Source organism: Dipteris shenzhenensis, chromosome 11 (genome assembly GCF_047967505.1).
Source record: "Dipteris shenzhenensis isolate YYH24624 ecotype China chromosome 11, Dip_SZ_1.0, whole genome shotgun sequence".
In the NCBI taxonomy this organism is placed as follows: Eukaryota; Viridiplantae; Streptophyta; class Polypodiopsida; order Gleicheniales; family Dipteridaceae; genus Dipteris; species Dipteris shenzhenensis.
The window spans coordinates 51716367-51739340 of NC_141606.1; the positions used below are offsets into that span (position 1 = coordinate 51716367).

The following is a 22974-nucleotide window of genomic DNA, read 5'->3' on the forward strand; positions in this document are numbered from 1 at the left end:
CGTGTCTGTGCTCGGTCTAGCTCCATGTCTTGAGGCATCGACTGTAGCTGATCTCTCGCCTGCTGCACGAGGGAATCTTTGTGTCTCGGCATCTCAATCAGATAGAGCCCAATGCAAACCTGGTCGGGGAAATGTATGAGTCGAGTGAGTGGTCTGAACCCGAGCCCCTCCTGAAAGAGATAGTGGTATCGCCCTCGAATCTCATAGTAGGCCAGACAAACACATAGAAAATGCTCCTCTGTCTCGACCTCCCCCATCGTGCATAGTTTGCAGACTCACTGCTCTCTAGATATGCCGGTTGCTCTCCCAGCCTCAATCCCGTATGATACAGTTAATCTCGTCATGTGGAAGGAGCTCTCGTGGTGCATCCACTGTAGTGAAAGGGGGGGAGCCTATCCATTTGGATACCCTGGCTATCAAACCAAGTGGACACCAGCGCATACCATGCTGTATCAAAGCCTCTCTCTGCCAAGCGTCGGGATGACTCTAATGCCAATCTCGGTAATCTCCTCTGAGGTAGGGCCTAAACTCTGTGGAGAAACGTGTCATGGCGAAGTTTGCCTACATAATTTGATGGGGGACTGAAGGCTTACTTTGAATCATCCTAGACCCCATGATCACATGTAGCCTATCAAATCCCTTCTAGTCAGTAGCTGAAAGGTCACTCCCCCAAAAAGGTGCTGCATACATGGCAGTTGGTCTCATGAGAGTGTCAAAAAGCCAGCCCTTCGTCGGTGGATCTTGGAAATGCGCTTGGAAACATTCTCTCTCTAGTCGAGCTAGGGCTCCCTTCCCTCGTGTGGGTTGTGCTTTGGCGGCATGAGAGAAAGAAAGAAAGAAAGTTTATTAACGTCCACGGGAGGCTTCGCGGGCCTATGGGACAAAGTACATAGAAAATCAAACTCTTACAAGCGTTAGTGGGCTGAAACAAAGGGCACGCTAGGATGCTTGCTGAGTACTAAACTATGCTAACAAAGTCATAATCATGAATAGAAATAGTCAACTGCACTTGCTCAGTGGGCCAGATCAATCTATCCAATATTAGGAACAAACTGAAAAATAAGTGAGTATCGGCACTGGGACTCATCAACCGAAGCCTGGTACAGTGATGGCTCTCTGGTGGGATGCGAAGATGTCTCGTATTTGTGTCTATCGATTTGTCTCGCGTTGCGGTGGGGGACGCGGTCCACTCTCTCTCTAGACTCTGAGCTACGTCCAGAGTGTCCCATCGTCTTTGTCGGTCTCCCTTGAGGAAAACTGTGATAGGTTGGACCTCAATACAGTGTACTGTGGGGACTCTTTGTTGCACATGTGGTCTTTGCATCCCTCTCTCGTTGGTTTTGTGCCGGCTGCTCATGTAGAATGCTCTCATGCCGGCTAGCTCCTCCTCCACTCCACTGTGTCTTGGGGCTGACCCAAACGAATAGAAGTCTGTGACGCGTTGCTGTGCCCGGTCATCCTCTATATCCTGTGGTGGTCTAGCCATCCCCTGCTGCTCTTTGATCTGTCGTCGAAGTGTCTCCATGTGCTGACGCATCTCCAACAGATAAAGCCTGAGATAGACCTGGTCATCGAAATGGATTAGTCGTGACAACGGGCCGAAACCACTCCCCTCCCAGTAGAGACAGTGGTAGCGCCCGCGGAGAAAATGCTCCTCTGTCTCAACCGCCCCCAACGTACGTAGCGTGCAGACCTGTTGCTCTTTGGGTATATTTGTTGCTCTCCTTGCCTCGATCCTCAGTTGATGGGACAAAACCCGTATCTTATCAATGGCAATCCTCAGTGCATGGGAGACTCCTCTGTCCTCGAGATACTAGGGTCTTATGATGAATCCCTCCTTTGATACTCTCAAGAAGTGGTCGTGATAAAACTGGGTCTTGGTGGGGAGCTCCTGGTCCTCCCCGCAAGTCCGGGACATATGAAGTCGGAGGAGGTTTAACCGTATGATACGGTTGATCTCATCTCGCGGGATCGACTCAGAAGGCACATCCATGTTGTACTGAAAGGGGGGAAGCCTGTCCATCTGGATACCGTGCCTAGCAAACCAAGTGGATATGCATGCAAACCATGTGTCTACCTTGCTCTCTGCCTGTCGTCTGGATGATTGTATGGCCAACCTCGGAAGTCTCCAGTGGGGTAAGTCCGAGACTCTATGGATGAAAGTCACTGTCTCAAAGATGCATCAACCTGGAGAGGTATCATGGTGAACTCTGCCTGTACTATCTCATGTGGGATTGAGGGCTTACATCGGATCATCCTAGACCCCATCATCACATGTAGTCTCTCGAAGCCCCTCCAGTCTGTCCTCGGAAGATCACATCCCCAAAATGGTGCTGCATTCATGGCAGTCAGTCAAAAAGCCAGCCCTTCGTCGATGGATCTTGAAAGTACACTTGGAAGCACTGTCATTCTAGTCTAGCCAAAGCACTATGCCCTCATGTGAGCCGTGCCTGGGCTACATGGGTCATCGTGAAGATGGGTCTTTTGAAGATTGCTCCCAAATATGTGTACAGCTGTACTATCTCCACTGGCTCGCCACAATAGGTGAAACTAAGTCGACAAATCACTTGTCGTGATCATAACCTTAGTTTTCTCAAGGTTGACCGTTAGGTCTCTCTCTCTCTCTCTCTGCAAAACACCTCTATTGCGTCTAGGTCTCTTTGCAGCCCCTCCACCGAAGAGGATATGAAGAATACATCATCAACATATAGGAATATTTGTATGAGGAGATCACCTAGTAATGAACCCTCACCCCCTAGGCGATCTATGAAAGATGTCATCTCATCGATGAAAGAGAGTCGGTGAGAGAGCGCAGCCCTGCGTAACCCAATTGGTGCTCTCGACCCAATCCGATAGACCGCCAGGAGCACTGACCCTACCTCTAAGTGACTCATATAGGCTCATTACACCCCAGATCAACGTCTCTAGAATCTGCATCTCCTGTAGTCTCGTGATCATGCGGGATCGTTGTTTAGTGTGGAAAGCCTTACGAAAGTCTACGAAACATGTGTAGACTTTGTAATGTATGAACCTCGCCTCCTCAATGACATCCCTGAGAGTGAGAATGTGGTCTAGACTAGAGTGCTGCCTCTTGAATCCTGGCTGCCCTAATGCTCACTGCCCTCGTGCCTCTGTGTGAGTGTTGATCTCCCTCTCTAGTACCGATCTATAGATCTTGGCCAATGTGTGGCCAATCATGAGGGTGCGATAGTTCCCGATGTCCATGAGGTCTCCTGCTATGTGTATCGGTACGATACTGGTGGTGCTCCATGTTGGTGGGAAGCCGTGACAAACTGCAATGTTAAGCATATGTGCAAGAATCGGTGCTAAAAGCTCCCGCCCATTTGTGAAGTGCTCTGTTCTAAGGCCCTCATGATCTTGTGCTTTCTGGTTGTGGAGCCGGCGAAGTGCAGCGTGCACATTTTGTGTAGTCAATAGATGACAGGTGGTGGGCCTAAGCATAGAGGACATGTTTGGTTGTGTTTGCCTCGGGACATCATATAGGGAGCATGCATAGTGCGCCACACTCCGGGATCAGTGAGGTTGTTTGACATAAACCTCTTCCTGCAAGTCCTCATTAAGGAAAGCTGTTTTTATGTCCAACTGATGGACATTCCAAACAAAATTTGCAGCCATTGCAATAACTGACCGTATGGTGGGCATCCGGGATGTAGGAGCAAAAGTCTCCTCATAATCTATACCCTTCTTCTGTGCATAGCCTTTGGTAACCAGCCTTGCCTCGTACCTGTCAATGGACCCATCCGGCTTCCGTTTCACCTTGAAAACCCACTTGGTACCAATGGCATGCTTACCTAGTGGCAAATCCACAACATTTGAAGTCTGATTTTTCTCAATGGACTGCAATTCATTGCGCGTGGCATGCATCCAATGCACATTATTCTTTGCTTCTTCAAAAGAGTCAGGTTCCTCTTCATCAAGAAGAGTCCCTCCATAAGCTGTCTCAACTGAAAGAGCCCCCCCTGCATGCCTTACTGCACTACGAGTCCTCACAGGCAATGAGAGTCTGAAGCAACCAATTCAGGACTGTTTTGGCTGCGTGTATCTCTTGAATTTCTTGCCTGACAACTTCATCCACACCTTGTGGGGGTAGAAAATCAACTTGTGGTTGAATTCGAGCATATGGATCAGGAGGAGGATGCTGTAAATTCTGATTTTCAGCATGAACCTCAGCTGGGGAACCAAATGCTATTGGAAGCATCTCCTCAAAAACATCATATGAAGAGGCTGGAATCTGAAATTCAGCATGTGTATGCGCTGAATTTTTAGAGAATATAACATCTCTACTCACAGAAACCTTGTGTGAAGAAGGATTGTAGAGACGATAGCCTTTGCTTTGTGAACTATACCCCATAAAAATGCATTTGAGTGCCTTATTTGACAACTTGTGTCTAAACTCCACAGGCATGTGGGCATATGCAACACAACCAAAAACTCTGAAATGGTCCACTGAAGATGCCATGCCTCATAGGGAGTGATTGTCTTCAAAGCCTTTGTAGGAGCCCGATTCAAAATATAGTTGGCACACATAAGGCCTTCAAGCCAAAACCTATGAGGCAACTTCTTACTTGTGAGCATGCATCTATCCATCTCCATGGCAGTGCGATTCTTCCGCTCAGCTTTGCCATTCTGTTGAGGTGTAAGCCTCACTCACTGTAAGCTGATGCATGATGCCTTTCTCCTTCAAAAATGTCTCAAATTTATGAGACATATACTCCCCCGCTCTATCTGTGCGAAGTGTCTGCACCTTGAGTCCTGTCTCATTCTCAACCATAGTCACAAAGTGTTTGAAATGCATAAACACTTCTGATTTTGCCTTGAGACCATACACCCAAGTGTAGTTGGTGAAGTTATCTATGAATGTAACAAAATAGAGATAACTCCCACAAGCAGGTGTCCTCATGGGACCACAAACATCACTGTGAATAAGCTGTAATTTTCATGTAGCTTTCACTGCACCATCCTTCTTGAAGGGAAGTCTATGCATCTTGCCAAGGATGCAACCTTCACATGCATGTGGACGATGCGACTCCAAAGGAGGCAATGCATCAACCATATCATGCCTCTGAAGTATCATTAAGCTGCCATAGCGCATGTGCCCATACCTGGCATGCCATAATTCCGTTTTTCGCATCGCAGCAGTGGGAGTGCTCACTGATAATGCAAGATCGGATCTTTTCTCATATATATCAAGCTGAAAAAGACCCCGATACAAAGTGCTTGACAACATCAAAGTAAAGTCATTCCATTTTGAGTGCACACTTAGCATCATCGAATACAACCTACAATCCTCCTCTATTAAGAGAGGACACTGAAAGCAAATTCTTTTTTATGCCTGGCACATAGAAAATATCTGAAATTCTGAAATCTATGCCATTAGTGGATGTGAGAATAATATCCCCACTCCACACACTGAATAAGAAGAATTATATGCACAAGTCATCTTCTTTTTAGTAGGTGGATGATGCAGAGATGCAAAAAGGCTCTTCTTAAAAAGGATGTGCTTAGAAGCACCACTATCAAAATACGGAGTATTCAGTGTCTCATTGATATTGAGAGATCATGCATCCTTTGAAGGATCATAATTGCAAGTCAAGAAAGCATAAGGGTCATCATCATTAGTGGCTGTAGCATCTGAACTACCCATTGAAAAATCTGAAGTGTAAGACAGAAAGGCATAGTGCTCTTGCACAAAGTTGGCTGTAACATCTCCCCCATCATGTGAATGAGGAGCTGATGTATCTGACACAGCCATACTTGAATCCCTTTTCTTTTCTTTAGCCATGCGCTTCTTGCATTCACCAATATAATGACTTGGTTTCTTGACTTGTAGTTATGATCCTTCTTTTTATGTTTATCTCTGCATCACCCTTAGCTTTACAAGAGGGCTGTCCTGAATCAGCTTTATGCTGATGTGTGGGCTGATTGGCATGTTGCTTTTGCTGCCCTTTTCCCTTTTCCCTTTTCCCTTGGGCTACTAAAAATGTCTTTTGCAACTAAAAGCAATTAAGACTTATCGTTATCATTTGAAAGTTCCCTGAAAAGCATTTAAATATAGAGGTTTATGACTGAAACCTATAATTTTATTGCTTGAAAATAAAGAAATCTAGGATCCCAATCTTGAGACGTGACAGAGGCGGGTTCCTAACTCGTCATAGACAGGTCATTCTACTTGCGTTATCCATTGCTAGGTAGAAGATGTAGAAGTACAATATTATGTTCTTGTTGTCTGCAACGAACATACCCCCCCCCCCCCCCACCAAATCCCCTCTGGCAGTTTCCTGCAGCTTTGTCGCCCCCCAAAACTAGAAGCCCCACCGTCCTCTTCTCCTCTCCTCTCCTTTGCTTACTTCTTCTTCTGAATCTGTGTTTAAATTTTTGTTTAAATGTTTGCCCACTAGAAATGTCTACCGGATTGAAGCAAGCAGATTTGTGGTAGAGTTTGTGATTGCCAATGCTTATCTTTTTAAATTGATGGATTCTGGTTGCGATAGGTTAAATTTATCTTTAGTACAACCAGGCCGTGTGTGTGTGTGTGTGGATGTGTGATTTTTTGGGGAGAACAATGGTGAAAGGGTATAGGGTATATTTCCATAAGTGGATTAAAGCATGACTAGACGGCATGACTAGACGACATGGTAATGATATTAATTTTGCAAAAGGATGACCATGAGTGTACTCTTTATTTTAAAAAAAAGAGAGTTGTTCTTGTTGGACTTGCAATCATTGCCTGCTAAGGTTTTTTTTCTTCCTGTGTCTCAGACCTCAGCTGCGCGAGGCTTCTGTTCATTTTATGATTGTCTTTAAAATGCCAAGTACCTTATAAGCTGGTATGCTGATTGCAGATACATTGAGCCATTACCTGAAGACTATGAAAAGAAATTTGAGTTCGTGAATGAGATGATAGGCCAGGCCATTCCATCAAACTACATTCCTGCAATTGAGAAAGGATTTCTGGAGGCTATCAATTCGTAAGCAACTTTAGTCGGCCTGTGCTATTTTATATAGCATGGTAAATCGGCTTCATTTGAATTTGAGCAATATTGATTTTTTCTGTCACATTTCAGAGGCTCGCTTATAGGCTTTCCTGTAGAGAGAGTACGGGCGGTCCTACTTGATGGAGCAGCACATACAGTCGATTCAAGCGAACTTGCTTTCAAATTGGCATCTCTTTATGCTTTCCGTCAGGTGAATTACGTCGGTATGCCCACACACTCTCACTGATTCACGGGCAATGCCAAATATTTCTATGAGGTTTAGTCCAGTTGAACTGTTATATTTTGTCCTACCCTGAAACCTCTTGTTTATTAAACAGTGTTATGAAGCAGCCAAACCAACCATTCTAGAACCAATAATGAATGTGGAATTGAAAGCTCCTGTGGAGTTTCAAGGGAGTATAACTGGCGATCTTAACAAGTATGTTTTGCTCCAATTTATTTTCTTTTCCAGCTTATTTTTTGTGACGTGCAGGCTTTTCTGATTTTCTGCTTAGAAGTCAGGAATTTGGTTTCTGATGTAAAGTGTCAGGACGATTGTTTTCCCAAATCTCTATGTGTGTGTGTGTGCACGCGCACAGATTTATAGCCATTCCACTCTGGGACAGCTATGTATGTACATTCTTCTTGATGAAGAGTTTTTTTACAAAAAAGAAAAGTGTGCGTGTGTGCACTTGCTCCCCACACTGGTCATGCTGCGTTATTTTTTGAAATTGAGGCTATTCACCTGGCCTACTCTTTAGTCTATGACGGCATTTCTTTGAAGCCCTCTAACGATTGCCTCAATTCTTTGAATGCTTTAAAAAACAATTTCATTCCTAGTTCCCTTTTTATTCTTCTGGTTGCTGTTGTCTCCATGCTTGAGTACAATGCCTCTAATATTAATCCCATGAAATGAAAGAGACCCCCAAATTTTTTGAAATGTCCCTGTAGGGCACCTACAGTTGGACTATTTGGCAGTCATAGTTGAGGATGAACTGAGTAAGCCTTTCCATATGCCGGGTACCTAGCCCATTGATAAGAGCTTTCCATTTGGAAGGGTCTAGAATGAACAGGCGATGGGCATTGTTGATGGTTGAGTGTAGTGCATACTTCTATCTACTGTACTGAAAGAGAGGGAGCATGTCCATCTGAATCCCGTGTCTGGCAAACCATGTGGATATATGTGCATACGATGTGAGAGAGAGGTGCTGTGAATGGGAGTTGAGAGAGATGTGTTGTGAATGGGAGCTGATGCAGCGAAGGCTTTTTACTTGATTGTTTTCACCTAAGAACCCACTATCATCCTACATAAAATTTGATCCTCGTTTTGACACACTGATTAAGGAGATGTAGCAACTATTCCGGACGAATCTTCCTTATTCGGACTCTGTCTTTGGATTGATCTGAGCCATTGTGTTACTCCTGCAATGCACAAGCCCTCTACATCAAAATTTCAATCTTTCAGGAACTAAATCAGCAATTTCCGTTACAGCTTGCTATTCTAGGCCTTTCTTGCATGGTTCTAGCCTACCCACAGCCACAACATTAGTTCTATTGCATGTTCTTGCCAACGTTGAGTGAAGGAAAATAATTTTTATTGTTTGGGAGTGCATTCGGATCTCATCTAGACTTGATGCTTGCCGTAGTTCAGCACTTGGTGTGAACGGATTTGAGCAAGAGAATGTACCTGCAATTGCGATTTGCCTAAAGGCATCATTTTGACAATGCTTTGGAGAATTCTACATGTTCTAGGATTTTCTGCAAAAAAATTTGTTGGTTTGAGGCTGATTGAGTGATAGACTGAGCATATTGCTTGAGTTTGGGAATCGTTTGAGACTCCTATATAGTGGTGATCAGCTAGACCTTGATTTTGGAAATTGAGATATTGATAGTATTAATGTGAATAGTGACTGTGACATTGCCTTCATATAATAGTAATGCTAGAACCTTGAGCTCTATACTTTCAGCCAATTCATTGGCTGACTCTTGTCATCATACATCTGCTATTGATGGTTCTACTTGCTCCTTAGTTTCCCAGGAAATTCTGGTTGGGTTCTTTTATATATTACTGCTATTTCCTCCTACTTTATAGTGACAGTCATGTAGTTTTCTCCTAGCTTTGCTATTTGGTTCTGTCCAGAGTTCTTGAATAATATTTTATTAAAAAACAACATTATTGGAATACAAAAATATGTCAAGGCTTAGCTCTGATACAGGGTGAAAGTTATCGAGTTCGTGGTTACTAATTTCAAAGTGTTATTCGGATAAAAATATGGAATCATGCTTTTCGTTAAAGCAAGACTTTTACAGGTTGGTAGATTTGTCAAAACAACAATTGCCTCTAAGACACGAACATGAACTCTTCAGCATTGTTTATAATGGTGATTGCAAGGAATTCTGGAAGAACTTGGTGCAAACGAGACCATCTTGTCTCATCCAAGACCCAAGCATGTGTAAATTTTTGCTGTTCTCTACATGGATTAGCGAAAGCTGTGAAGTTATTGTTAAGAAATTTGGTTTGTGGATATCACTTTATACATCATATGTGGTAATAAGGTTTACATGCAAATTGTATTGAATGAGATAATTAGCTAATTATTACAAAGGGTGAAGGTACTTGAATGGTGAGTTGTATACATCTATTCAGGGACAATGCATGCTTATATCAATGTGCCCTCAATGACTTTTGTGGTGCACTAGCATGTGCACTCTTTGTTATATACATTAACACTCGTATTATATCTTACATGCACAACAAATGCAATAGACCGATTCGATAAATAATGTGGTATGGTGAGTGACATTGTGAGATTGATGAAGTGTGTGCTTGTCATTTTGATTGCAGGCGGAAAGGCATCATTGTTGGAAGTGGACAAGAAGGAGATGACTGCGTTATAACAGCTCATGTAATACAATACTCTTTTGCATTGTGACTTGGGTTTGTAATATAAGGAGGGGGTGTGAGATGATTTATAAATTGAACGTGGCCATAAAGCTTATAGAAGAAACACTGCTGCATGAGAGATTGTGGTTTTTAAAAAATGCTTCCAAACTTTGCTACTAAATCCTATAAGGAGAAGTATGTGATGTGCATAAAATGTGTCTTGGTACAGCTGATGCCATATAGATGTATCTCATATAAGGAATGAAAGAACTAATAAAACTACACTAGTACTCCAAGTGGATATAACAAATGCGACTTTGTATGGTCATCGAATTGTAAATAAAAAGAAACAGGTAGAGGCTGTAAGCAAGGTAGTATTCATATGTACCAAGGAGAGCGAAAGGGAGGTATCTAGTATCTAGAAAATTGGGAAAAAAGAGATCATCATAAACATGTTTGCTCATGAGAGAAATATAGATAGTGCCAATGATAACACTTCCCACCTGGGCGGGGTGTGAGGCATAACATTTGAAGATTGATTAATTTGATTGCAAAGTAGAAAGAGGAATTGCCTACTGTATGTCTCTCTCATGGAGTTTCTTCTATGGTTGATCCCCCTTGATCTTTCGCTAATTCCACATTGCACTAGGAGAGCACGATCCACACTTTCTCATGGTATCAGAGCATAGGTTTAGCTCTCCTAGTTTAGCTCATTAGTAGTTCACGAGGATTGCTCCCATTCCTAGATTAGTTTTAGAATGTAAGATTAGTTTTAGATCTAAAGAGTTCTTTAGAGTGTTTCTTGAGTTGTAAGAGAGATCTAGATTCATTCTTCTTGTGAAAGAATTGGGTCCATTGTGTGTTTGAGAGAGAGAGATTATCCTTGTTTAATTTTGGTGAAGTATGAGAGAATGTGAGTGGTTCTTGAGTATTCCGTTGTGAGTGTTGTGAGTTATCAGAGAGCTTGGCTCTCCCTTCTCTGAGTGTGGCTGCCGACTCTATCGACACTATCTATAGCCAAAGACTCTCTATGCTCCGCCGACTGAGCATTTGCAAAGCAACGACTTAATCTTTCAACCTGCAGTTGCATGCAAGGCAAGCCTCTACAACGAACAAGCGCCCACGGCTACCTACGAGCGAAGTCTCTCAACAACTGCTAGCCCTGACAGCCAGCACCTACGCTCAAACGACCAGCCCACAACAATTGGTTCAAAACGTCAGGTGCGATCCAAACAAGCACCCATGAGAGAAAGTCGGAGCTGCGGAGTCAACAGCCATTGAGATAAGGAGATTTCCAATGGGAGCAAGCTTCGCTCTCCACTTGTGCGCTTTGTTCTGCCCATTCCATGGACGAAAGCCTTGTTTCGCTGGAGCTTGTGAGGCAATGAGGAACTAAAGCCCTCGTCGCTCCTCGGGCACGAGGCAGCTCAATTGGGGATGCAACGCAGAAAGCTGGCTCCGAGAAAGTAGAGAAACTACAGCTCTTCTACAGCAAGGCGGCTCTTCTACAACACCTACAAGGGCTTAGCGGCAACGCATGAGCACGTCCCAAATTGCAATCGCCTGCCCAAGACTCTTTGTCAAGCCGAGCTCCATAGCCTTCATCTGCAATTACGGGCTTCCCACAACTTGCACTCGACCGTCGCCTCGATGCCATCGAAGATACATAGCCTGCATTCCATGCCTCTTCAAAGCCTGATGCCCATGCCGTCGTCATCGCGCAAGACCTCTGCAGCAGTAGGCAAAGGTTTCTCTCCTAAGGTTAGACCTTAGGACACGCGGCAAGATAAGGTTGGGTTAGGTGAAGAGTCAAACATAGGTTGGTCCACTTGGTCATGTTTGCCACGTGGTAGATAAGACCTGACTCTAGTAAGGTCGAACATAGCCATGGTTAGGTTATGGGGTTAGTTAAAAGTGCCACATCACCAAGTGCCACCTAAGCGCACAGCTTCTTACTAAGCACAGTGTGAGTGCAGCATGTGAATCCTTGTGCCACATCATCAAAGGCCTCTTCTTCATAGAAACTTCGACAAGCCGCAACTTCCAATCCAGAAGGAATTTGCACATGCTCCAAAAAGGAAAAGTAATGGCCTTTTTGAGCTCTACGCGCCTGTCAAGTTAGAATCATTGTATGCAATTAGACATTGCCCATATTGAAAGAAATCAATTGGTAAGACCTTTGCAACAAATGACAAATTAAAGCATGAATGGACACATCACTATCATAAGTATGCTGAAAGCACAAGTGCTTGAGATGACCATATCACAGAACATGGCATCTACACGTAAAGCATTAAAGACACATGCAGAACAAAGCATCATGCATCAAGCTACATCAAGCATGAGTTTGGGGATGTTCCTAGAATTGATCTAGATATAGAACAGAGAGGGCCTCAAGGCTATGCTGAAAGGAGGGCAATCTGTCCCTATGGGGTCCATTTGTGTGTATGGGCATACCAACATCTCTGATCACCCTCGGTTGCTAATGTCAGCCAACCATGGTAATTTGTGTCCGTGTGAAGTTGTGTCTTGTGACTCGGTAAAGGTAGGTGATCACCTGGAACGTTGCGTTTGCATGGGGGATGCCCCAAACTCAGCCAAAGTGGGACTGATGGCTTACAACATTTCATCCGTTACAATAGAGCCTCTCCACCCAAGCCTAGTCTACCGTTGAGAAATAACGTTTAGTAAACGTCTATGAAAGACCAAAGGACCTATGAGATTAAAAAAAAGAAATACAATAAAAACTAACAAGAAAAAGTAAATGGTTGTCAGCCTCAATAGTGTATCGAACTACGTGTTAACAGGGTGCGGCAAGCAATGGAATGGGAGTGAAGTGCAAGGGAGCAAACAACCAAATGAAGGAACACGAAGTACTTGCAAATGGATAATGAGAAAGTACAAAGGGGTGGCATATATGCCTCGAAGCGAACCATATGGTTGACCAGTAAAGTCAACCTAAGGATTCATTGAGTCCTAAGACTAACTTACAAGCATAGTTACCGCGGAACGGGAACGTTCCGGGAAGGTCGGATGCTAGAACGGGAGCAGGAACGGGAACGGGTACGGGAGCGGATTGGGAACGTCGGGGAACGCCACATCATATGACATGTCAGCATATGACATAAAATGACAAAACATTTAAAATATTCAAGATTAAACTTTAAAGTCTTAAACATTAAAAATTTAAAGACTCCAGAGTCTAGACTCCAAATGGAAACTGAAAAGAAAGTACATTGCATGAGGATATATAATAGCTGAAAATACAAAAAGCTGGCTGCTGAGTACAATGTACATATGACAAAAGTATCAAGTATGACAAGTACAAAACTAGCCTCAAGGGCCAAGGTAACTGGTGAGTCAAAGACTAGTCATCAGCAAGTGGGATCTCATCCTCCTGTCCAGGCCGTCCCTCAATCTGCTCATCCTCATGCTGCTCCACATCATCCTCTCCCTTTGGCTAATCCTTACCATCATTGTCACCAAGATCAAGGGAAAATCCAATAAATGGCTCTGGAGTATACTCAGCCCTGAACTTGTTAAGCAAACGCAAGTTCGCATTAACAAATACAAGGTCATTTGCCTTCTGGACGTTCCGGCACGTTCCGCCCTACGTTCCGGCACGTTCCGGAACGTTCCGCTTGATAGACACGTTCCGTTGCCGTTTCGCCCGTTCCGGGCACGCCTGCAGCTCCGGACCGGCATTCCGGCGTTCCAGGAAGGCGGAACGCCGTTCCGCGGTAACTATGCTTACAAGGCCATACGAGGCTGAGTGCTAACAACCCCCCCTCCATGGTATTGTTGAAGTATCCTGGATACATCTCAGGTGTACTTGGAAACTATATCATGGTTGTACATATACGTCTAAGATGGATATAGCAATCTATGACAGTACAGGGAGATCAACATCACGTAACAAATGGTGCCAAGTGTAAGGCATATCGAAAAGCCTCAAGCTTAGGCTGGGATATAGCAATCTATGACAGTACAAGGAGATCAACATCACGTAACAAATGGTGCCAAGTGTAAGGCATATCGAAAAGCCTCAAGCTTAGGCTGTGATAGAGCCTTTGTGAAGAGATCTGCTAAGTAGTCCTCCGTGGGAACATAGGAAGTCTCCAGTTGATAGTCACTCTCGAACATAATGATAATGAACCTCAATGTGCTTTGTGTGCGCATGAAACAGGGGTTTCTCGCTATAGACAAAGCATTTTGGCTGTCAGTGTAGATGGTAGTAGGAGCTGGCTAGCTAATGCCAAGATCTGCGAGTAGCTTACAGAGCCAGACACACACTACTGTAGCTGTGAAGGCTGCCCTATATTCAGCTTCATAACTAGAAGTAGCAACTGTAGGCTGCTTTTTGCTGAACCATGAAATGCATCAAGATCAAAGCATGAAATAGTTGCCACTGTGGGACACTCTCGTGTCATAACAACATGCCCAGCCACTGTTCGTGAGAACATGCAAGACCAGTGGAGACTCATCACCATAGAACAATCCCAAAATTTGTGTGGTCTTCAAGTTATGGAAGACCCGCTTCACTGCTTGCCAATGCTGTGTTGGGCCATATGGATAGTGACGCCTCTCATCGGACGGTCTCCATTGAGTAAAGTTGTGAGGCCTCCATTGTGCATGCTCTGGTCCATCGCTACATCGTTTGTGGCTCCTGCATCTGTGACTGCATCCCTCCTCATCGTCATCTCATTGCACTAATCCATATTGCCCTCATTCATCGATCTGCTCCTCCACTACCCCGAAATGCCTAGAAGCAGACTCGAATGCATAGAAATATGTGACGTGTCACTGAGCCGGTCTACTCTTGTTTCTTGCGGCATTGCCCTCTAATTTGACACATAAGAATCTTTGTAGGTCGTCTCATCTCCATCAAATAGAGGTCAACATAGACTTGGTTCTGAAGATGAATCAACCGGGAGAGAGGCCCGAAACCATGTCCTTTTTGGAAGAGGAAGTGATAACATCCTCAGACCTCATTGTAAACTGGACAGGTACTTAGGAAATGCTCCTTCGTCTCTACCCCTCCTAAAGTGCATAATATGCAAATCCGCTGCTAATTGTGGCTCTCCCAGCCTCGATCTTCAGTTGGCCCGCATTTGTCCGATGGCAATCTTGAGGGCATGTGACACTCGCTTGCCCTCCAGATACTGGGGTCTAATGATCACTCCATCCTCCGGCACTCTCAGTAAATGGTTGTAGTAGAATCGGGTGTTGGTGCAGAACTTGTCCCCCCCCCCCTCTATGCGTGGTCATGTATAGAGCTGGAGTAGGTCCAAACGTATAATGCGGTTGATCTCATCCCGTGGGTCCAAGGAATCAGGAGCATGCAAGCTGTACTAAAAGGGGGGGAGAGGATCCCTCTGAATGCCCTGTCTGTCAAACCATTTGGTAATTGTTAGAAACATGGTGGAGAGAGAGAGAGAGAAAAGAGAAGGTTAGAGTGTGAGGAAATGACGCTCAAATGATGACATGACAAAAGGCTTTCATTCATTCATCAAGTATGACAAGACAAATGAAGTACAAGCCTTATATAGGCTACTCACTCACACACTAGTACCTAGTGCATATGGGATAAGTCCCATGATGACACGTGGCACTCACACACGACTCTCATACATAGACTAGTACTAGATCACCTAGTACTACACACCAACACTTCACACCAACACACTCTTTGACTATGACATCTCCAACAGTAATGCGTGCATACCAGGCCATGCGAGTGCCACTCTTAGCTAGTCATATAGATGACTCAAGTGACACCTTCGGTAGCCTCCCTCTAGGTAAGGCCCAGACCTTGTGAAGATAAGTAACCGTCTGGAAAATGGTATCAATCTCGAGCGGTGTCATGGCAAACTTTGCCTGTATGATTTGGTGGAGGATTGAAGGCTTACCCCGAATCATCGTGGATCCCATAGTCACCTGTAGCCTCTCGAAACGTTGCCACTCGATCGCTGTCAGGTCACACCCTTAGAAGGGTGTTGCGTACATGGCTAGCTTGACCAACATGTCGAATAACCAATGATTTGTCTAGGGTCTTGAAAATGTGCTGAAAAGCACTGTCGCTCCAGTTGAGCTAGAGATCCGTGCCCTCATATAAGCTGTGGCATGGTTGTGTAGGCCATCATGAAGATTGGCCTCGCAAAGATTGCCTCTAAGTAGGTGTGGGACTGTAAGATTTCCACGGGCTCTCCTTGGTAGGTGAAGCTATGGCGAGGAAGTGTTTGCGGTGAGATGTTAAAAATCATAACCTTCATCTTAATAAGGTTAACTGTCAAGTCTCTCTTTGTGTCTCTCTCTCTACAAAACACCTCTAGGGCATCTAGTTGTCTCTGTAAGACTGCTGATGAGGAGGATAGAAAGACTATGTCTGCATACAATAGTATCTGTATCATTAGAACGGTCAATTGTGATCCCTCACGTCCCAGGCGGTCAATGCATGTCGTGATCTCATAAATATATAGCCCAAATAGGGTCGGTGAGGAGGGGCAGCAAACTTCTCACGTGGAAGTGCTTTGGTGAAGATGTCTGCAACATTGACACAGATCATACTGATCTCCTCTACAAGCAACTTCTCTCTGACATAATGATAATGTAATGAACCTCAATGTGCTTCGTGCGAGCTTGAAACACAGGATTCTTTGCACTGCTATAGCACTCTGACTATCAGTGAGAATTGGAGAAGGACCCTCTAATAAGAGACAAAGATCAGTGAACAAACGTTGCAGCCAAACACATTCATTTGTTGCTGTGAAGGCTGCCCTGTATTAAGTTTCACATGAGGAAGTAGCCACTGTAGATTGCTTCTTGCTCAGCCAAGAAATGCAAGCTTTGCCCAAAAAGAAACAATTACCCACTAGTAGACTGCCTGGTATCATAGTCTCCAGCCCACCAATCTGAATCACTGTAAGCATGCATCTGGAAGTCACTCCCCTTGGAAACATCAAGCCATAAGACTTTGTGCCTTGCAAATAACGGAAGATGCGTTTTACAGCTTGCCAATGTGTTGTCTTTGGGCTATGCATATATCTGCCCACTTGAGATACTGCATATTGAATATCGGGCCATGTATTGAACAAATAGATGAGGCATCCAGCGGCCTGGCTGTAAAGTGTGACATCCACTGATTCACCTGCATCATACATAGTAAGCTTCAGCCCCTGCTCCATGGGAGTGGTTATAGGCTTACAATCATGCATGTTGAACCTACCCAAGAGCTTCTGCACATACTTGGATTGAGACATAACAATGCCACACTTGTCTTGTATAAACTGGATCCCCAAATAAAAATTTAACTTGCCCAAATCTGTCATGTCAAATTCAGCTTCAACTTAGCTTTAAAATCTGCAATTATTTCCTCATTTGACCCTGTGAGCAGCATGTCATCTACATAAAGAATGATGGTGTAGAGGGTGCTTTTCGTGGAACTATTATGTAACCCTTTACTTGCGAGGAATGCATCAATTTTGGCATACCATGCATGTGGGGCTTGTTTCAGCCCATATAAAGCTTTGTTAAGCTTGCAAACCTGAAGTGCATTGCCAAAATGACATAAACCTCTTCCTGCAAGTTCCCATTAAGGAAAGCTGTTTTTATGTCCAACTGACGGACATTCCAAACAAAATTTGCAACCATAGCAATAACCGACCTGATGGTGGTCATCCGGGATGTAGGAGCAAAAGTCTCCTCATAATCTATGCCCTTCTTCTGTGCATAGCCTTTGGCAACCAACCTTACCTTGTACCTATCAATGGACCCATCTGGCTTCCTTCAAAAGAGTCAGGTTCTTTTTCATCAAGAAGAGTACCTGCATAAGCTGTCTCAACTCAAAGAGCCCCCCCCTACTTGCCTTATTGCACTACGAGTCCTGCCAGGCAATGGGGCCTCAAGCCTACTCTCTCTGAGAGTTTGTAGCAACCAATTCAGGATTGTTTTGGCTGCGTGTATCTCTTGAATCTCTTGCTTGACAACTTCATCCACACCCTGCAGAGGTACAAAATCAGCATGTGGCTGAATTGGGGCATGTGGATCCAGGAGGAGGTTGCTGTAAATTCTGATTTTCAGCATGACCTTCATAGGTGGGGAACCAAATACTATACGAAGCATCCCCTCAAAAACATCATCTAAAGAAGCCCGATTCAAAACATAGTTTGCACACATGAGGCCTTCAAGCCAAAACTTGTGAGGCAACTTTTTATTGGTAAGCATGCATCTATCCTTCTCTATAAGAGTGCGATTCTTGCGCTCAGCTTTACCATTTTGCTGAGATGTAAGCCTCATTGTAAGCTGATTCATGATGCCTTTTTCCTTCATAAATGCCTTAAACTCATGAGACATATACTCCCTCCTCTAGCTGTGCGAAGTGTCTGCACCTTGAGTCCGGTCTCATTCTCAACCATAGCCACAAAGTGTTTGAAATGCGTAAACACTTCTGATTTTGCCTAAAGACCATAGACCCAAGTGTAGTTGGTGAAGTCATCTATGAATGTAACATAATAGAGATAACCCCCAAAAGCAGATGTCCTCATGGGACCGTAGATATCATTGTGAATGATCTGTAATTTGTGTGTTGCTCTCATTGTACCATCCTTCTTGAAAGGAAATCTATGCATCTTGCCAAGGATGGAACCCTCACATGCATGAGGAGGAGGTGACTCTAAAGGAGGCAATGCATCAACCATAGCATGCTTCTGAAGTGTCATTAAGCTGCCATAGCTCATGTGCCCATACCTGGCATGCCATAACTCCGCATTCTGCATTGTAGCAGTGGGAGTGCTCACTGAAAGTGCAAGATCGGATCTTTTTTCATATATATCAACCTGAAAAAGACTCCGATACAAAGTGCCAGACAACATCAAAGCATAATCATTCTCTTTGTCTTTGAGTGCACACTTAGCATCATCAAATACAACCTGAAATCCTCCTCTATTAAGAGAGGACACTGAAAGCAAATTCTTCTTTAACCTGGCAAATAGAGAACATCTGAAATTCTGAAATCTATGCCATCAGTGGATGTGAGAATAATGTCCCCCACTCCACACTGAATAAGAAGAATTATTTGCACAAGTCATCGTCTGTTTATTAGGTGAGGATGCAGAGACGCAAAAAGACTCTTCTTAGAAGTGATGTGCTTAGAAGCACCACTATCAAAATACCAAGTATGAAGTGTCTCATTGACACTGAGAGAGCATGCATCCTTTGAAGGATCATAACTGCAAGTGAAGAAAGCATATGGGTCATCCTTAATAGTGGCTGTAGCATCTGAACTACCCACTGAATGAGAAACTGAAGCGCCCGCCGATCTCGTAGTAGGTTGGGCAAACACAAAGAAATTGCTCCTCTGTCTCAACCGCCCCCAGCGTACATAGCGTGCAGACCGTTGCTCTCTGGGTATACCTCCTGCTCTCCCTGCTTCGATCCTCAGCTGATGGGATGAAACCCGCATCTGACCAATAGCAATCCTCAATGCATGGGAGACTCCTCTGTCCTTGAGATACTGGGGCCTGATGATGAATCCCTCCTCTGTTACTCTCAAGGAGTCGCAATAAAACTGGGTCTTGGTGGGGAGCTCTTGGTCCTCCCCCTAGACTGGGATGTATGAAGCTAGAGGAGGTTTAACCATATAATACGGTTGATCTCATCTTGCGGGATCGACTCAGGAGGTGCAACCATGCTGTACTGAAAGGGGGCAAGCATGTCCATATGGATACCGTGCATGGCAAACGAAGTTAATATGCGTGCATACCATGTGTCTGCGCCGCTCTCTGCTAGTCGTCCGGATGACTGTAGGGCCAACCTCGGAAGTCTCTAGTGGAATAAGTCCTGGAGAGGTGTCATGGCGAACTCTCCCTGTACTATCTCATGTGGGACTGAGGGCTTAAATCAGATCATCTTGAACCCCATCGTCACCTGTAGTCGCCCGGAGCTCCTGTAGTCTGTCCTCGGAAGATCGCATCTCCAAAACGGTGCTGCATACATGGCAGTCCGCCGCACCAGTGTGTCAAAAGCCCAGCCGTTCGTCGGGGGATCCTGAAGTGCACTTGGAAGCACTGTTGCTCTAGTCTAGCCAAAACACTATGCCCTCATGTGAGCCGTGCTTGGTCATCGTGAAGATGGGTCGTGTGAAGACTGCTCCCAAGTATGTGTATGACTGCACTATCTCCACTGGCTCGGCACGATAGGTGAATCTAAGTTGGCGAATCACTGCTCGTGAGGTGTTGAAGATCATAACCTTAGTTTTCCCAAGGTTGACCGTCAATGCTTTCTCTCTGCAAATCACCTCTAATGCCTCCAGATCTCTCCTCAGCCCCTCTGCTGAAGAGGATATAAGGACCATATTATCACAGCATATGACAATATTTGTATGAGGACCTACTAATGAACCCTCGCCCCCTAGGCGATCTATGAAAGATGTGATCTCATTGAGGTAGAGTCCAAAGAAAGTCGGTGAGAGAGGACAGCCCTGGTTCACCCCAATGGTGCTCTTGAGCCAATCTGATAGACCGCCTTGAGCACCAATCCTACCTCTGACTGACTCATATAGGCTCATCACCCCCGAGATTAGCGTCTTTGCAATCTCCATCTCCTCTAGTCTCCGGACCATGCGGGTCGTGGGACAGTGTTGAAAGCCTTATGAAAGTCTACGAAACATGTGTAGACTTTCTAATGTATGAATCTCGCCTCCTCAATGACAACCCTCATAGTGAAAATGTAGTCTAGACTAGAGTGTTGCCTCGGGAATCTTGCGTGCCCTAGTGCTCGCTGCCCTCGTGCCTCTGTATGACTGCTGCCGATCTCCCTCTCTAGTACTAATCCATAGATCTTGGCCAATGTGTGGCCAATCATGAGGGTTTGACAGTTCTTGGTGTCCATCAGGTCTCTTGCTTTGTGTATCGGTACGATAGTGGTGGTGCTCCATGGTGGTGGGAATCTGTGACAAATTGCAAGGTTAAACAAATGTGCAAGAATCAGTGCTAGAACCTCCTGCCCATGTGTGCAATGCTCTCTCTGAAGGCCCTCATGATCATGTGCTTTCAGGTTGTGGAGCCAGCGAAGTGCAGCCACACATTCTGCGTAGTGAATAGATGACAGGTAGCGAGCCTGGGCATAGAGGCGGTGTCTGCTTCTGTCCACACACCCGGATTAGTGAAGGGGATGGGTGGCTTCCTCTTCGAAAGAAGTCCCCATCTAGTGGTCGGGTCTTCTCCACGAAATGATCTAATGATCTTATCCATCCTGTGTGTGAGGAAGGCTCGTCTCTTGCGGCGTGTCAATCGGTGAAAGATCCTGTGTGCCTCATGTGACGCAACTGACCCAAGGCTCGCTCTCATGTGAGGTGGACTCGCATCTCTTTGCACTCATCATCAAACTAGGGGTTTTGAGGCATCTTCCCATCTCGTACCCGTGAAGATCAGGCCGTAGGAAAGGATCTGGTGGCAGCTTCCTGTATCACTATGACAAGGGTGGCTGAAGCGTGGGCGAGGTCTAAATCACCCTCCAATAGGGACGGAAGCTCTCTGGCTAAGTGACACACATACACTCGATCAAGGGCACAATCAAAGTGGATCTGGGTACGAGCTATGGTAGGAAGTCTCCCTGTGACTGGCGTAGTAGCAAGAACACCGAAGGCTAGATATGAGTGGTCGGCTCCGAGGGGGGGAAGGGGGGGGGGGGGGGCTATAGTGAGGTCATGTATTCGTGAGACAAAAGCCAATGGACCCAGTAGGTAGTCCACTGTGCTAGTCCCGCCTCCATGTGGGAAGCATGTGAATCCCCCATAATGTGGCCATCTCTGAAGGCCATTGTAGATGATGAGGTTGTGGACAGCTCCCAGCTCAAGCAGGTGTCGCTTGTATGTTGTCACATGTGAAGTATTTGTAGAAAGTCTCTGAATCCCAAGCTTTGCTGCATTTAACTTTGGCATCATGTGGGGGTCTCTCTCATATGTGAAGTGAAGTAAGCCCACTTGCCTATCCCTCGTCCTTGCATTGAAATCCCCTAGAAGGAGGGTGTCTACGAGAAAAGAAAGAAAGATAGATATATTAATGTCTGCGAGAGGCCTCGCGGGGCTATGAGACAAAGTACATGCCAAAATGTAACTCATACAAGCCTATGAGGGCTGAAGCAAAGGGTCCACTAAGATCCTTGCTGAAAGCTAAAAAGCTGAAGTGCTAAAACTAATGAATCAAGTGTCGAAACGCTAGAGTAGTGAAAGCCAAATAACAAAGGGGTGTCAGGTGCTCAGAGCTAGCACTCCTAGTACATGCTTAGGTTGCGTATATCAAGTGGCTTTCTGATGAGATGTGAGGAGTTCTCGTATTTGTGTCTGTCGAGCTGTCTCACGGCGTGGGGGAGGGCGTGGCCGGTGGGCTACATCAAGGGTGATGCCTTGCCTCTAAGAAGGGCTAAGATAGACCGAACTTGTAACAAAAGTCTGTCACGTGTCGATATCGATGACCTGTGGCATTAGTCTCTGCTGCTCTCTGATTTGTCGCATCAATGTGTCTCTCCATCGACGCATCTCAATCAGGTAGAGCCCAACACAGACCTGATTGTGAAAATTGATCGGCCGTGTAAGTGGACCAAAGCCATGCTCCTCCTGAAAGAGGTAGTGGTATCGTCCTTGTATCTCATAATAGACTGGGTAGACACATAGAAAGTGCTCCTCGGTCTCGATCTCTTCCATCTGGCATAGTGTGCAAGTCCTCTGCTCTCTGGGTATGCCTGTGGCTCTCCTTGCCTCAATCCGCAGCTGATGTGATGAAACTCGCAACTGACCGATGGCTACCCTCAGTGCATGTGAGACTCTCCTGTCCTCGAGATACTGAGGTCTAATGACAAGACCGTGCTCTGAGACCCGCAGGAAGTGGTCATGGTAGAACTGGATCTTGGTGGGAAAGTCCTCTGCCCCCAAAGACCTAGATGTATGGTGCTGGAGTAGGTCCAACCGTATGATACGGTTGATCTCATCTTGTGGGATCATCTCAGGTGGTGCATCCCGCAGGAAGTGGTCATGGTAGAACTGGATCTTGGTGGGAAAGTCCTCTGCCCCCAAAGACCTAGATGTATGGTGCTGGAGTA

The 22974-nt window shown here is 45.2% G+C and overlaps 1 protein-coding gene across 1 annotated transcript in view; it reads left to right on the forward strand.

The window, feature by feature from the left end:
• Positions 1-22974, forward strand: part of LOC147897146 (elongation factor G, mitochondrial-like) — a 113488-nt gene that overhangs the window by 72061 nt on the left and 18453 nt on the right. Inside the window, exons 15-18 of the mRNA XM_087381024.1 lie at positions 6864-6989; positions 7086-7206; positions 7334-7434; positions 9841-9901. Coding sequence (XP_087237150.1) covers positions 6864-6989; positions 7086-7206; positions 7334-7434; positions 9841-9901 — 409 coding nt within the window. The remainder of the gene's footprint in view (positions 1-6863; positions 6990-7085; positions 7207-7333; positions 7435-9840; positions 9902-22974) is intronic.